The 17,630-nt window shown below is 41.7% G+C and overlaps 1 protein-coding gene across 1 annotated transcript in view; it reads left to right on the top strand.

Annotated features, from left to right (window-relative positions):
• DHRS12 (dehydrogenase/reductase 12) overlaps positions 1-14,629 on the top strand; it is a 32,394-nt gene extending 17,765 nt beyond the window's left edge. The window contains 5 exon segments of the mRNA XM_074901318.1: positions 8,227-8,292; positions 9,002-9,114; positions 9,641-9,731; positions 11,714-11,851; positions 14,467-14,629. Coding sequence (XP_074757419.1) covers positions 8,227-8,292; positions 9,002-9,114; positions 9,641-9,731; positions 11,714-11,851; positions 14,467-14,594 — 536 coding nt within the window. The 3' untranslated portion in view covers positions 14,595-14,629.
• The last annotated feature ends 3,001 nt before the right edge of the window (positions 14,630-17,630 follow it).

The following is a 17,630-nucleotide window of genomic DNA, read 5'->3' as shown; positions in this document are numbered from 1 at the left end:
TCTGAAGAGCTTTGAGACTTATGGATGAGAGGTGCTATGTGAAAGGATAAGGTTGAGTATAATTGCAAATCAGCTAGCTCTACTGCAGCCTAGGTTCCCAGGACACAGACAAACCCTTATTGAGCTGAACTTTGTAATTCAAGGGAAATGTAAACCTTTGTTTTGTCTTTCATGTTCATTAGCTCTTCCCATACACTCTCAGTTACTGCTAGTGTGGTGCAATTGGCCCTCAGAGACAGCACACTAAAATTTCATTCCTGATCCTGTACTCAGGGATGTCCCTTGCTTGGAACTGTATAAATTGAAGGCTTGAAAAGATAACCAGGTCAAGGAAGAATGTTAGTTTGTTATTTGGTTTTGGTGTGATTTTTTTTTTTTTTTTTTTTTTAAGACTTGGACATAAGAAAAGCAAGCCAGTTTAGCTGATTTTACCAGATGAATGAGCCATTAAAATCTGTACAATAAAAGTTTGTTGTTTTTTTTCTGTTCCCACTTTTTTCACAGTTGAAATAACACTGCTCCTAATAATACTGCAAAGCTCAGGCAGATGGAAAACTTCACTGAATGTGGTGCTGGCTGCCTGCCCTTATCTGAATGTTAGCAGATTAAAAACCTCACCAACAATTTACCACTAATTGCCAAATAGAACATCAAGCAAAAACTATTCTAGAATCCACCAAGACACTTGGGTCTGCAATAATTGCATCAATTAATTTGATGTTGTAAAAAGGTAGTGGCTTTACAATATTACTTCTGCTGAAACCGTAATTTTCTTCATAAATCAATTTTAAAGTACAGGTTTTTGGGGTCACTGTAAAGCGGATAGAAGTATGTGTTCATGTACTATTATTATATGGGATATCCTGTTGATTTCCAAATCTGATAGATGAATCCTAAGGAGTCTTCCAGGTTTTTAGCAGGCTAAAGCTGAGTTACACCACCAGCATTTTGGAAATCTGCCTTCACAGTGTTTGTTTATATTTTCTGTGAGGGTTGTTCTATGTTTTGCTTAGTTTCATGTTCTAGTACAGAAAGATTTGTAGCTTTCTGTGGGAAATACCAGTGTCTAATACACTGTTGACTTCTGTCCCTTGCATGGGGATAGTTTTCATCTTGGTTACGCTGTGACTGAGATGGTGAGATCCATGGTCAACTAACTGTTGCAAGAATGTGCAGAGCTACCTTCCCACAAGACCGAAGAATAGTGTTTTCAATAGAGTCACCTCAGCTTCTACTTTGGGTTGTGAGACAAATAGCCCAGTTTTATTTAGGAGTTTATCACAGAATCATTCAGGTTGGAAAAGACCCTTGGGATCATCGAGTCCAACCATCAGCCCTACTCTGCAAAGTTCTCCCCTACACCATATCCCCCAACATCTCATCCAAACGACACTTAAACACATCCAGGGATGGTGACTCCACCACCTCCCTGGGCAGCCTATTCTGTCTGACCACTCTTTCTGTAAAAAATATTTTCATAATGTCCAGCCTAAACCTCCCCTGTTGGAGTTTAAAGCCATTCCCTCTTGTTCTGTCACTAGTTACCTGTGAGAAGAGACCAGCACCAGCCTCTCTACAACGTCCTTTCAGGTAGCTGTAGAGAGTGATGAGGTCTCCCCTCAGCCTTCTCTTCCTCAGACTGAACAGTCCCAGCTCCTTCAGTCGCTCCTCATAGGATTTATTCTCCAGGCCCTTCACCAGCTTTGTTGCCCTCCTCTGCACTCGCTCCAGCACCTCGCTATCTCTCTCGTATTGAGGTGCCCAAAACTGGTCACAATCCTCCAGGTGTGGCGTCACCAGTGCAGAGCACAGGGGGACTGTCACCTCCCTACTTCTGCTGGCCACACTATTTCTAATCCAAGCCAGGATGCCGTTGGCTTTCTTGGCCACCCGGGCACACTGCTGGCTCATGTTCAGCTGCTTGTCAATGAGAACCCCCAGATCCTTTTCTTCCAGACAGCTCTCCAGCCACACCTCCCCAAGCCTGTAGCCATGCAGGGGGTTGTTGTGGCCCAAGTGCAGGACCTGGCACGTGGCCTTGTTGAAGCTCATCCCGTTAATGTTGGCCCACTGAGCCAATCTATCCAAGTCTCCCTGTAGAGCCTCCCTATCCACATGCAGATTGACACTCCCACTTAACTTGGTGTCATCTGGGAATTTACTGATAATACACTCTATGTCCTTATCAAGATCATCAGTAAAGATGTTGAACAGAAATGGTCCCAACACCGAGCCCTGAGGAACACCACTTGTGACGGGCTGCCAGCTGGATTCAGCTCCATTGACCACCACTCTCTGGGACCATCCAGCCAGCCAGTGCTTGACCCAGCAGACCGTTTGCTCATCCAGGCCATGGGCAGCCAGTTTTAATATGAGAAACCTATGGTGAACTGTGTTGAATGCTTTTCAAAAATCCAGGTAGACAATATCCACAGCTTTCTCCTTGTCCAATAGTTAGGTCATTTTGTCATAGAAGGAGATCAGGTTTGTCAAGCAGGACCTGCCTTTCATAAACCCATGCTGACTAGACCTGATCCCCTGGTTGTCCATTATATGACTTTTAATGGCACCCGAGATGACCTGCTCCATGACCTTCCCTGGCACCAAGGTCAGGCTGACAGGTCTATAGTTTCCTGGATCTTCCTTTCTGCCTTTCTTGTAGATGGGTGTCACATTTGCCACCCTCCAGTCCAATGGCACCTCCCCAGGTAGCCATGATTTCAGGTAAATCATGGACAGCGACTTGGCGAGCACATCTGCCAACTCCCTCAGCACCCTTGGGTGTAACCCATCCGGTCCCACAGAGTTGTGTGCATCCAAGTGGTGCAGCAGGTCTCTGACCACCTCCTCTTCCACTGTTCTGACCTCAGTCTGCGTCCCCTCCCCATCTCCCAGCTCATGAGGCTGGGTGTCCAGGGAACAGCCAGTTCCACTGCTAAAGACTGAGGCAAAGTAGGCGTTGAGCACCTCAGCCTTTTCCTCATCCTTTGTTACCATGTTTCCCTCTGCATCCAGTAAAGGAGGGAGATTTTCCCTAATCCTCCTTTTGCTGTTAATGAATTTATAGAAACATTTTTTATTATCCTTAACAGCTGTAGCCAAGTTGAGCTCTAGATGTGCCTTGGCTCTCCTAATGTTGTCCCTGAATAACTTCACTACATCTTTATAGTCTTCGTGAGAGACCTGGCCCCTCTTCCAAAGGCAATAGATTCCCCTTTTGTTCTTGAGATCCAGCCAAAGGTCCCTGTTTAGCCAGGCTGGTCTCCTTCCCCGCCTGCTCGTTTTTCAGCACACGGGCACAGCCTGCTCCTGTGCCTTTAGGACTTCTCTCTTGAAGTATGTCCAGCCTTCCTGGACTCCCATTTCCTTCAAGGCAGCCTCCCAAGGGATTTTGTTAATCTGTCTTTTGAACAGGTCAAAGTTAGCCCTGCGGAAGTCTAAGGTGGCAGTTTTACTAACCCCTCTCTTTGTTTCTCCAAGGATCGAAAACTCAACCATCTCACGGTCACTGCACCCTAGACGGCCTCCAGCCTTTACCTCCCCCACAAGCTCTTCCCTGTTCACAAGCAGCAGGTCCAGAAGGGCACCTTCCCTGGTCGGCTCACTCACCAGCTGTGTGAGGAAGTTACCCTCCACACATTCCAGGAACCTCCTGGATTGTTCCCTCTCTGCTGAAGCAGACAGGCTGATTTTTGCAGGTGTTTTTATTTTAAAAGCAAAGTTAGCGTAGTATTTGTTCATCGCCATAACAGCTCCTCATTTTCTACACTTGCATGATTAAAGTTTTACTCTGTGATTGTGAAACCGCTGAATTATTGCTCATCCAGGTTGACAGAGGAGTTCACTGTATGAAGTTAAAAATGTGAGTTATTAATTAGAGCATGATATCATATTACTCAACTAAGTTGAGAAGATTTTTGGATCAAGTGGAGCAATTACAAAACTGGCCATGAGGGAATGCATGGTGATTCAATTTTGTTTTTTGGGGAGGCAAGTAAACATGGAACTTGAGAAAACATTAATGTGATAAGCACTTGAGAGGGAGTGTATATGAACAAAGTGTGTTCTCATTAAGTGCCATGCTCATTGCTTTTACTGAAATTACCGTGTGTAATGCACAGACTGACAACCCACACCGTCTAATCTACTATATGATAGAGTTGGTTGAATGGTGTGTAGTGGTGGAGCTGCTCTATCCTTATAGGAAGATTTTAATTACATGGAATTATACATGATTTTCTATTATGTGAGCTCAGTTTCAAGATATAAAACTTACAGGAATTTTTCCAAAGAAAAGCAAATGTTGAGAGGATGTTTATCTTTAAAAGAAATTGTATGTCAATCCCAGGAGCCTCTTTAACTGGAGAAAACATGGCCAGCAAGTACTGTGTCAAACCTCATTACACTGAACAGGGCTGTAGTTTGTCCAGTAGGTTTCTCCAGTCAACTTTTCACCTCAGTAGAGTTCAGCAAGGGCAAGATGAAATCTTGTACGTGGGGGTGATAGACTGGATGGTTACTTGCCCTCTTCTGCATTCCTGCTGCTTCTGAGCAAAATCCTGAATTTGTCTTGTTGGACTCCTTTGTGGCACAGCAAATACTCCTTTTTAAAGGGAAGTGTTATATACCATTTCACTGCAATTTTTTTTTTTTTTTTTCCCCACCATTACACCAGTGGGATTCAAGGTTTCAGGCCATGTAGACAATATACCTTTCAGCTGCAGAAAAAAATGATGTGTAAGAGTCTGGCCTGTCACACAGTCACAGATGAAGGTAGTACAGCTCTATGTCCAGCACTGCCTTGTAGGTGTATTCATAGCTCCCTGCCTCCCGGGTCTGAGATGAGTGTGTGAGAGAGGCTGCTGCTCAAGTTTCTGCCATGTGAGTAATTCAAAGTAGTCTGCTCTTTTCCACAGCCACTCAGACCTGTGCAAGACATGGGCCATAGTCCAGGAGAACTGTTAGACAAAAATATCCTGCTCCCAGTGCCATGTGTCCCAGAGGGCTCTCTGTTCCTCCTGTGTCGTGGGTGCAACTGTTGGGGAACAGGCACTAGGAAACTGGTGGCCTCAAGGCTGAGCATCTCCATTGACAAAGTATCTGCTTGAGACAAGGACATGCTTCCTCCAGAATCCCACTGGAGTAGTGGCAGTTCTTGTTTTCTGGGAAGAAGGGTCTTCCTTTGCTTCTGGCAGAATCCTCTTAGGTCCTCTCAGAGGAGGGGCACGATCACCATGATACCTTAATGCTTTCAGTGCAAGGCACATCACTGCTGATCACTGCCTTTCCCTCCATGCACCTTTGTGTTCTTTTGTGATCTCTTTAAACAATTAAAATAAAAAGAAACCTCAAAACATCTGTAAAGTTTGAACACAGGGATAATTAAACATTGATCGTGTTTGATATGCTTTATCATTTTTAACTAAGGTCTGTGGAAGGAGGTTTCTCCTTTAACAGACAAAAATTATTTTTGTGTCAAGGAAATGTACTAGAATGCTAAAGTGTTCATTTTGGAAAGGCAGCTGTCTAGTAGACTGTTGTTAGTAATAAATTATTGGTAAAAAGGTATGCCATTTGCATATTATCTTGATTTTCTTAAGTGCGGGGAGAGGGGACTAGTTTTTGCTATCAAATCTGTCTTGGTTTTCCTTGCAAAATTTTTTTTTACTAAAAATAAGATTTTCCCTTTTTGTTTTTATACTGTTAATACAATTCATGCTTTTATAAGGACTGTGGCAGGCAGTGCATTCATTTGTAGCTTCCCCTTTTAGTTAGAAATTAATTTCTGTATTATTGCGTGCTGCAATACAGCTGTGCTTGGCAAATTACATGCCATGAGGTATATGACTGTGCCAGGCCTCTACACTGGCTGCACTTATCATTCTTCCTATTTGTTTGATCACAACTATCAAACTGTGTGCCAGCCTTTATGTGAATAAAAATGTGGAGGTTTCAATTGATGATGATGTATTCCAGCCAACACTATACCTTATTAATAAGGCATATCTATTCTACTATTATTGTACTATATTTCTTGTCCAGGCTGTTTTGCCTGACAGACCAGCTCATGCAAATAAGAATGTATAATATTCAAGTATATTTGTTAAAGTACTAAGGAGTTTGTGTTCAAACACTTAAAATAGTTGGTGAAATATTTTGTAGTAGGAGAAATGAAATGCTGCAGTCTTAATGCCTGATCCATTGCATCTGTGTGTTTTGAGATACTAGTGCTTACCATAGGAAACTGGGATTAAAACTAGTCTTTTTGTGTTGTGTCAAAGCAAATGAGCAAGTGGTTTTGTGGGGCAAAAGGATGGAATGCTTTGACTCTGTGGGATTTACTGAATTCTTAATAAACTTGAGGAAGAGAGGAGACTTTGGCTTTGCAGTTAGTTTGTGGTTTTAAATAAGTGCATAAACTTCTGACAAGTTGTAGTTGCTATAAGCAGGATTTTTGACATTGAACATTTCTCTCATCCTGCTGGAAAACAACAAAACTTAGTTGTTAATAAGGCAATGTTAGTGCATTCATCTCTGCATCCCTTTGGAATTAACAAATCAACATGAAGCCCCTTAAATCTGTAATTTAATCTGTGGGACAGTAAAATCAAGCATTGTCATAGCTGGTGCATTGCGGCTCTGCCTTTAGGAGATGCAGTTAATTTAACCAAGACATGATGTGACTTTGCATTTAAAGAATCCATAGCAAATCAAAATTTAATCCAGGCTCTCAGCTTGTACTGAAGTGATTTTTTTTTTTTTTTTTTTTTTCATCGTGGCAGTCTCCCATGACAATCAGCAGTAGTTCCTGTCCTAATGATGTCATTGTTCAGTCTCCTGCCACTACCAGGGGAGATGTACGGACTCTTGTTATTCACTGGCAACTGCTTTTGCTTGCATTTTCTGCTGAAGGCAGGCTGCATTTACTCATCTGCTGTGCATTTGCTTTGTTTGATTTGCCAGGGTTTTAAATATATTGTGTGCATATGGATGTCCCTCTGATTATATAGAGAAAATGAAGACTGCTGTGACTGACGGGGGAACTGAACAGTTTGTTCACCAAGCATGTAACACGTTTGTTTTTGGTAGCGTATTTATAAACATGCTGTATCTTAACTGGGTGATCTCATTGCCGCGTGGAAGAGAGGTTCTAAAGACACATGCTGAAGTCTTCATGTCTAGTGAAAAACATGGCCTTGGTAGCTCATGGAAAAAATATGTTTATCATTGACATAGAATTGTTGAACTAGAGCCATTTGTGAAAAGATGAGAGGAAAGTATTATACTCAGTGCAGAAACATTAGACTAAATGGGGCTAAAATAATTTTGAATTAAACAAATTTAAAATACAGTTTAAAGAGAAAAACCAGAAAATATCTCTGAAGAGATAAAAACAAACAAAAATCCCCGTGTTGCAGTTGAGCGGGTGAAACATCACTAGGTGTGTCTGAATCAAGTACACTAGCAATTGAAGAGTGTTTTGAATAACAAACTTTGCTGGTCATGGTAACAGCTGTAAGGGAATATATTTGTGCAGTGTGTACCAATCTATGCTAAATGAATGTGATAAAAGTGGGGAAGGACACAGTTACATTTCCCCAAGTAATCTTATCTCAGCCTTGGGCATGCAACATTAATATTTTTCCCTGCAAGGTTTCTTTATCTTCTGTAATAGTCATGCTGGGGGGTTTAAGAGGCAGTTTTTGTGTGCAACATGCAAAGTGTCAGTGTACTCTGAGTGATTTCACAGTGAGAAGGCAAAAATGGATGAGTTTTAAGTGCATGTGCAAGGGCCTAAGAAACATGAATGTGTTGAAGCACAATTTCCTTCTCTTGTTCGTGACCTGGCATAGATATGCCATACATGGAGGGGAAATGCATTCTGGGTTTCTTCACTGGCATCACCTCACCCCCAGGGAAATCCATACCTGAGCCATTTTGCCTTCAGAGTCATAGCTGAATGCAGTGGGCAGTTTTCTCTGTACGTACAGTGCATAGAAGTCTATTGAATAACTGGTGTGCCTTTTGCTAAGTATGCAGCCATGTGGACCACTACAAGTTGAGTTGGCATATTGCAGATAAAGCAGCAAAATACCCCCCATCATTAAATTCAGATCAAGTTTCAGAAATAAAGAGACTTTGGGTTTTGAGTTGTTATAGAGGGTGGGGAGAGAAGAAAGCTGCTTTGAAAATAAAAGTTAATATTGGTGCTTTTCTGTTTTTTAGGTACCTATGTTCTGACAACTGCCCTGCTGCCCCTCCTGGAAAAAGCAGCTGATGCCAGAGTGGTGAGTCTGCCATGCTGTTGAAAAATGTTTTACTATTCTCACTTTCTGGTTTGTGACAGCATTTCTTCGACTGTGCTAGCAATGCAGGATTAGTTATAATGCTGTAAGCATCTTTAGAATCCTGTTGGATTTTGCTAACAACCTCCTTCTCCAAGGCAAACCTTGTGCTTGCTACTCTCAACTCTTCATTGGAAATCAGGGTAAAACACTTGCTTTGGAAACTTCCCCTTCTGCTTTCCCTGGGGCAAATTATCTCATGCAGCGTAGTGCAAAGTACCTATACGGGAATATAAGAGAACCTTACAGATCTTGGTGTAAAATAGAACAACACATATATTTTAAAAAATTAATTTTCCCGAGTTTATTACAGCCTCTTGTTTTCTGATTAGCTGCTATAAATGCCAAGCGTACAAAATACAAGTAGTGCTATTTTCTTTGTCTCAATTACTTTTCAAAAGGAGAAAGCACAAAGTTCCCTGAAGGAGACAACACCACTTTGAATGAAAATCACTTTCTAAAAAAAAAAATTCTATTTCTTCCATCTCCAGGTATGCTCTACACATGAGCACAAGCATAGTGCAAAGAGTATGTAGAGGAATCCTGCTCCCAAGGGACTTCCAGGTATGGCCTGAAGACCACATGGCGTGCATGAGTGCGATTGTGGGGAGTTCCTGGTTTTGTTTTTTGTTAATTTCCTTTTCATTCGATTACAGATGTCTCTTCTGGGGACATGCTAGTTCAAAAATTAAACATATCTGACTTGCAGTTGGGAAATGGGTCATTTGGTGGAACTGTGGTGTATGCACAAAATAAGGTACAGTCCATGGTTTTGAAAACAAAGCTCAGCACTTGTTTGCTAGGCAGCTTATACCATCTGCCTTGTAAAAGGCCTGTTGTTCACTGTTGCTTTCCTATTTCATCCAGCCTGTGCAGAGACACACAGGAAATAATCTCCAGTAGTATGATAGTGTGTACTTACAAGTGCATACCATCTTGCACAGAGAGCATGGCTATACTTTCATTTGACTTGATGTAAGTCTCAAGGGGGAAGACTGTCTTTAGCTGACAAATCCTTTTTGCCTGCTTAGTTCTTACATGTAGATGTGGTCAGTAAAAGCAGTGTAACTGCTTTAAAAGAAAGCTTGTGGCCAGGATATGGATTGCAGTGACCATGGTGGTGTCTGACAAAATTATCCAGTAAATCCAGTCAGGATGAGCAAGGGTCTATTTCTGCTATACATAAATGCCCTGGTATTTACAGCATGTTTGATCTAGTTTATCTCCCTGGGAACTAACTTGGTGGACAGGCTATTGAACTTGATGCTAGTCTGGCTCTTTTTGCTCTACCCTAGAGACAGTGAGTTGTCTTGACAGAACAATGGGCAAAAGCTCACAGAAACATCCATTTCTCTGTTATGCATCCTGGCTGGGCAGACACTCCAGGTAACATCTGCTTGACACTGACTACATTTTTTTTTATCAGGCTTAGTCTAAAGTAAAGATAAATGAAACTCTGGTAGATTTCTCCAACAGGTGCAGTGATTTCTTGGCTTCAAACTGGTGTGTGAAGTTGTTTTGTACCCCCTTGGTAACTCTGTTCTGCAGTGTCTGCTATCTGTGTATATCTGGAAAATAATAATGCACAGTGAATGGTTCCAGCCCCACACAAATGCACAGCAGACCCATAATGCTTTAAGCTAACTTTTAAGTTACATCTGTAGTGGGACTGTTAAATACACAGACAGAACTTCTGCCTCTGTAAGTATCAACATGCAGACATTGGGAATTTGTGAGGACATGTAGAAAAATGGAGCAGACACCATTTTGCAAGACCTGTTCCTCTGCTCTTCCTCTAAACATTTACTGCCTTTGAGAAACAGTGTGTTTGGCCAGACAGCTCTTTGTCTGAGCTGCAGCTGTTCTTCAGTGACTGTGTCTCAGCAGGTGGGCCAGCATCAGTTATCCAGTATGCATGTTGCATGCCGCCGTATTACCAGCCCTTAACACCCAAGCTTGGAGTGCAGGCTAGCAATCTGATCTCTAGGTTTTTTCTAGGGATGCAGTTTTGCAGATTTGGTTCTGATGACAGAAGCACTTCCCCATCTATTTTATGCTTGAAAACTGCCTTTTCCAACTAAAAATCCTTGTAATTCTTTTTCTTGAAAATACATTTATTTTTGCACATCCTTGGTGGATTTCAAGCCTAATGAACCATAGTTATCCCACCTTAAAGTTCAAGGACTCTCCAACCTCCAAAAATCAACAGCTGCAGGAGATGGACCTTCAGTCATCACCTGTGTCCTTGTTTTGGCTCAGATAGAGCTAATACTTTTTTTTCTCCTTCTTAGTAGCTAGAATAGTGCTGTGTTTTGGATTCAGTATGGGATATGAGAAGAATCTGATTCTTCTCTATCTCTCTATCTCATATTCAGTATCTGATATGAGAAGAATGTAGATAATGTACTGACGTTTTTAGCTGTTGCTAAGAAATCAAGGACTTTTCAATTTCTCATGTCCTGTTAGTGCACAGGTACAAAAGAAGCTGTGAGGGAGCATAGCCAAAACAACAAACCCAAATTGGACGATGGAATATTCCATATCATCTAACATCATGCTCAGTATATAGATAAGGGTTGATTGGAAAGCTCACGCTGGCTTCTGGGATTGTGGCTTCAGGCTTCTTCTCTGGGATCACAAGCCAAGAACAGGCTGGGCATTGGTCAGCAGGTGATGAGCAGTCACATTGTGCATTTCTTGTTTGTGTTTTCTGTTATTACTATTATAATTATTTTATTTTATTTCAATTATTAAATTGTTTTTATCTCAACCTGTGAGTCTCCTTACCCTTAACCCTTCAATTCCCTCCCCCATTCACTGGGAGTGGGGGAGAGTCAACAAACAGCTGCGTGGTGTTTGCCTGCCAGCTGGGTTTAAACCGTGACAACCTTTTGGACAAAATAAAAAGAAACCAGAGTTTAAATGTTTATGTGTTTGGTTTAGGCACTGTTCACTGTACAGTTCCTAAATACAATACTGCAACTGATTTTCTAAAACAGGTGAGGAAATAAGAGCTAGAAATCCTGTTAGAATACCTGGGTTTTGGTATTTCTGATTCCCCCATGTCTCACTTCTTTGCAGTTTAGAATGAAATTGGCTCAGGAACCTCTTGCCAATCCTGTTCTCAGTTCCTACTAGTTTTGTCCCTGTAATTTGACCCAAACAACTGGTGGATCATCTGGCAATTAGCACTATTCCACCCCAAGTCATCATACTCCTACCTATGGGGAAATACTTGTTCTCTTCTGTAAACTCTGGGATGCCTTCTCTTCCTCCTACTCACAATGGCAGTTTGAAGCTGCTCTTTTTTTTTAAATAAAAAAGTCTCGCATGGCAGACCACCATTCCACTGGTATTCTTCTTTCTAGCAGTGAGATCATCAATCCCAGACTTCTATCAGAAGATGAAGAATACCCTGCGCACAGAGACGCAGGGAGCTGATACTGTTGTATGGTTGGCAGTATCATGGGAAGCCACGAAGTTACCAAGCGGCTTGTTCTTCCAAGGTAAGGCAGCAGCATCTTACACTGTGTAGCAGGGGAGAAACCTAAGCTGTCTGAACTGTAGAATCCCCATCTGGCCTAGAAGGGGATGAAGGCTCCACTAAGCAACCCTTGTTCAAAGGATAAAGTATTTCTCAAAATATTCCAAGACTATAAGGCTCAAGTGAGCATTGTGCAACCAGAGAATGACTGTGTTAAGTTGTTACTTTCCTGCTTTTGTCCTCTAAAGTAGCTGACAGAGACTTCAAAGCATTTCTTTAGGGTGGATTTTTTTTTTTTTTTAATTAAAATGGCTGTATGCAGGACTGTGCCAAGGGAGGGTGAGTCACAGGAGTCAAACAGCATCTTTTATGATCTGGGAAACTACCATCCTTCTCACGGAGCACTGGGGGTTGGCTTTGCTTTGACAGGCTCTTCCTACCATTCCATGCCGGTTAAAACTGCCAATTCCCCTTTTCTCTAATGCTAGGCAGAGACTTGAGCACAGTGGCATTTTTGGCACTGCAAGCATAGGTGGTGTAAAAACAGGGCGGAGTCTTTCATTTCTCCCAGGCTAATGACAGGCATCTTAGTAGGAGCAGCAGGAAGCATAGATGTCTTAATGGTGATGCAGGTCAGTCCAGAAGGAGAAGGACAAAGCTCAGAGTAACTGCTTACAGAAGCTCAGTACTTTTGTTGGATGTGGCACTCAAATCCTGATTCACTGAGTTCCTAGGTGGAGCAAGCAGGAAATTCAGACTTTTCCAGAGTTGGATTGACTTTGTCCTTTCTGTCCCCTCCCAGACAGTCACACAGGGTTAGTTGACAGATATTTAACCAGACCTTTTTTATGTCATAATGTGGTGCCTGCACAAACCTCACATCACAGCTGGTCAGTCGTCTTTGTAGAACCAGGCTTTGTCTTTTACGTACTCTTATCACTTTCTTCCTGATCTAATGCTTTTGCTTATTCTTTCTCTAGGTCATAATTCCACCAGGCTCTTGCCTTTGGCCTTTGTCTACCCCCAGCTTTAGTAAACAGGGAACATGCCTTGGCTCTTTAGCTGTAGTTATTGACTTCTGAGAGCTTTTGTCTGGGCATGACTGCTCTTAAGGCTGCAAGAGAAGTTTTGTGTCCGTGTCCTGTGCTTATCAAACAGTGATGAAGTCAGTTATTTCTCTCTCCTACTGCCCTTTGGATACCACCACTTACTATGGGCCCTGTTCAGGCCCTTTCAGTAAGGGGCTTTGTGTGCAGGAGCACTTTACCACAGACCCTGCTCATCTGGTCCAGGACAGCCATTTTCTGAATCAGTCACACCTTCCCTCCATTTCCTCTGTCCTCTTTTATTCTGTTCCCTTTGAGTGCAAACCAAAGCCAGCATTATTTTTTTTTTTCCCCTGAGGAAAAAAAATGGGAAGAAAGAACATGACTTGTACAACCAGAATTCTCTGCATCTGCCAAAATAAATAAAAAACATTTGAGAGTCCTGCTTTCCAAAGACTAGAAGTATCTTCTCTGTGATGCTAAACTTGGCTTTCACACATGGTTACCAAACGTTAGCACAGGCTACTGGAAGCACTATGGTTAGGTAGAAAGCAGTTCCTATTCAGTGATGGAAAAGGGAGTGTTCCTCTGCATGCTTCTCTCTCTTCAGTTTTCCATGAGCAGAGGTTATGTGGTGTATGCAGCCAGTTACATTTTCTCTTCAGAGAGCAAGTATCTCTGTTCCCCTGGGAAGCCTGATAGTTTTCAGAGAAGTCTGCTGCCCAGTGCTGCAACAGCTTGTTCTTTCAGTCTCAGCTGGCTACTGCAGAAGTTGAACTTTGTAATAGACTAACAGTGTGCCACCAGTGCTCTGATGGTTGTTGCTTCATAAATGTCTAAGAGTACTATCATAAGGTTCACAGGCTCTAGATACCATGTTTTTGGAGAGAAAAATCCCTTAGAATGGATGGTGATATAGCTCTATTGACTCAGAGTGAGGGAGGAATACGAGATATGGAAAACCAAGCAAAGCATCAAATTGAGCAAATCTAGTCAGACATCTTTATGTTGGATATATGCTATTTATGGTGATTGAGCAATTAGCTTAAGTTCTATAGCATTTAGAATTTAACTATTTTTAAGGAAAAAAAGCATTTTAAGATTGAAAATAATCTAAACTACGAAGACCCAGATGGGGAATTTGTGTAGCACTTAGAAACATTATGTAGCAGGCAAGGAAAAACCTTGTCTCCTGCTGCAAAAGCAACCTCTACATGCAACAACAATCTCAAGTTATTGGTCTTTGTCTACTGGAGTCGCACTAGTGACAGGGATAACGCGTAACCCCACAATAAGGCCTTCCTTTATCTACACTGTCCTGAGCTGAAAATGAAGTCTTGCTCCCCAGTCTAAGTCGTATTGTGCTAAAGGACAGTCACTCTAGTTCCAGAATACATAAAAAATTGGTTTTATTTCTGTTTTGGAACATATGCTTAACTAACATTGTTTACAGATACATACAAAGTAAGTTTCCTGGCTTCAAGACCATGAGGTATATTTGGGCAGTATAGAGCCTAGCAGAAAAATCTGTGCTAGCAGAGGTAGCTAAATGTACCCATAAGGATTTTTATCTTTATTTTTTCTCTTCCAGACAGGCAACCAGTCCCTACACACTTACCACTGGCAAGCACCCACAGTTGACCAAAGGATGAGGAGAAGCTAATGGAGGTGCTGGAAGAGTTCTCCCTGCAGTTTAAATCCAATTCTCCAAGATCTTAGTGTCACTGCTGGCACAGTGTAACCACAAAGCTTCTAATTACACAGTAACAGTACTGTAGTGCGCCTGCTGTTGAGGGAAGTAAGATGCCATAGGCCTGTTAAAAACAAATTGGGTTCAGGTGTTCTCATCATGGGGCAGTGGTGCCTGCAACATTTTTTTTCTGCTGCCAAGAGTCTCTCCCATTGTGAATATGCACCTGCTGTCTCAAGGTTGTGTTCTTTGAATTGGAAGAAGAATTGGGAGGCATTAAAATAAAACTCAAGGCTTTGTGAAGTTGCCCAAAATAATTTAAAACACTCGGCACAGAGAAATGCAGAGGAGTGTAGCTTCAGTAGCCCTTGTGATGGACTAAGGAAAGAAGTAGTAAATGTTTTATACTGTATTTGACAGGTTGGTGGCTCCCTTCACTGCATGAGGGTGACTGGGCTCCAGCCTGTAACTGGGAATGCAGAAGCTCTTGCACTGCCTGCTGAGTTTAAATGGAAGGATTCCTCATGGCCTTCAGTTTCTGTAAATCAATGCTGGTATGCAGAATTGATCTGCTACCTCATGTTTAAACAGCAAGAATTTAGGAACACTGCCAAATGCCTTCCACATTACTTTATGGAGCCAGGCTGAATATTATCCCATTTATGTCAAGCCACCACGAAGTAGGAGGTTTCAGCACATACCACACCCAGACATGGCTGAATCCAGCAGAGAAATGGCTGTGTGACTCTAGACATGAAAAGAAATAACATGCTAAGCTGTATGTGCTTGCCATTTCTGTGAAACATAAAAGGGAATTGCTTTATCATTATTAATGGGTTAAGAGGGGGAAGGGAACACTGTGGGACACATGATTTAGAGGAGTCATCCACCTCCTGATGAGAGGGTTGTATTTTGCCTGGAACTGTTTATGTCCAGACACAGAGGATGGGATTTGTCTTACCTGACCTGTGGACATTTAAATTACTCATTGGGATTCTCACTGTAAATCAGTAGAGAGAGAACAGGCCATTTTCACCATGATTTAGTGGATCTAGTTTAAGAAACACCATCTACATCTTTCTACTGATGGTGAAGACAATCAGCTCAGACTAAGACATTCAGGTGGAATTCATTTTGTCTTACATATTTCAGATTTACTGCAAAGCCAAGACTATTAATAGGAGTAGCAGTAACACATTTTCTCCTGAACTGAGTGTGTTTGATAACAAGCAGCGTACGGAACCCAACCAAGTTGCACTACTGTTTTACACATGGCTGCAGACTAGCGTGGTAGGACAAAAGACCTAGACACAAATATAACAAACAGAGGCCTTCTTGAGCTCTCTACAGTGACTAGTAGCTAAAGGCCATGCTGCTGGGCAGAGGAGAACTTGTTATGTCTGCTTTACAGAATTTAGTTTCCCAAATGATATACTACTGGCTGATGGCATTTACTCATTATTCAGACATCCTATTAAGTGTCAGTTTAGAAAAAAACCTTCTCTCTTCAGCCTATTGTCAGTCTCCTTGGAAATAAAAGCTTTACTGTTAGAGAGGCCCTGAAATAAGTTTTCCCATGATAAGCAGTGCTGAGACAAGTCAGGCTGTCACAGCTCTTCCTGAAGAGGCTGGATCAGCATTCAAACTATAGCTTAATTTTAGAAACTTAACTTCTCGCATTGCAGTGAAAGAAAACAACAGCAAGGCTTGTACAGATGTTTATTTCCTAGAAGCCTGGTATTAACATTTTACACAGTTCAAACTGTTAAATACAGTTACTGAAAACAAGAGCACGGCTGGAAGCACATATAGTAACTACATTTCTCAATCCAGTAGCTGCAAGGCTAATATAAACATTTGCATACTTGAGTATTTAAGTCAGGTTGCCTCTCAGCTCCGCAGTAGGGAAGAAAAGTTTAATGACTGGTATTTAAATAGTTCATAAAAATAACTAAAAGTGCACTATATATATATATATATAACACATATATTTTAGTCAACATTCTGTACTGGTGTATTTGAATAGCCTATATTTTTCTTTTTAGTCAGAGTTTAAAAATGAAGCCAAAGGTATGAAAACTGCTTTAATCGAAGTTTGGTCACAGTAAAAAAGAGCCAGATAGTATGGTTTAAGAGCACTTGTGATTTTAAAAAGAATTAAAACACAGAACAGCAATTAGAAACAAAGTCCAGAGTCTCCCACGCTTTGGTATTATTGTCCCATTGATGCTTTATTTCAGCCCTTTTCCACAAGAGCAAGTGCAGTGTGTGGCTGTAAAGCCAGCAAGATGCTTTGTGCTAATGCAATTCAGAATGATTTGGACCTGCATGTAAGCAAATACATTTAGTGCCACCTATAAAATTTTAGGGGCAAGAGAAAAACAGCACCCAGTGACAGATTACCAGAAATAGAAGGTGGTGCAAGTTCTTGCTAAGCAGTGCATGCTGAGGACTTCAGTACGCACCTGGTTTATAGGAGCCGAATGACAAGCACAGCAGCTGTTCTTACTGCCCTTCCCTTTCCACGCTCAGCCCAACACTTCTTGTGTCAGCTTTCAGGCTTACATGTCTCTGACCTCAGTTGTTTATTCACATTCTGAAAGTTTTCAAATTTTTCTTCATTTTGTGAAGTTGCCTAGTTGGAAGGTTTTTGCTCTTGGGTATTTTGCACAGAGAGTAATGTAGCACCACAGACCACATGTAGTCATTTCCCCATGTCCTGATGGAAGGGCACGGCCCATCAGCAGAGCAGTGGGACTGAATGTGGTGATGCAGGGGCACCTGAAACATTTCTTTGTCTTGGGTGAAAATTTTGGGAGGTCAGTATAACAGATATCAGATAATTTTGTAAGCTGCATTTCCTCTTCTCCTAAGTTTTATTTCTAGGCCATGGTTATTCTTCATTAAAAAAAAAAAACAAAATGAGACAACCTGTGGTTGATTAAAGGTATAAACGTTTGTTGTCTGCCTTTGAATTGTAGGGCATTCCTATATATACCTCACTATTTTGGAATAAATTGCAACTACCAACTGTTTGCATTTTCACCAACACACCCGCCAGCTTC

The sequence above is a fragment of the Athene noctua genome, chromosome 1, assembly GCF_965140245.1.
Source record: "Athene noctua chromosome 1, bAthNoc1.hap1.1, whole genome shotgun sequence".
In the NCBI taxonomy this organism is placed as follows: domain Eukaryota; kingdom Metazoa; phylum Chordata; class Aves; order Strigiformes; family Strigidae; genus Athene; species Athene noctua.
The sequence above is the reverse complement of the archived record's forward strand: the minus strand, read 5'-3'. Positions and strand labels throughout refer to the sequence as shown.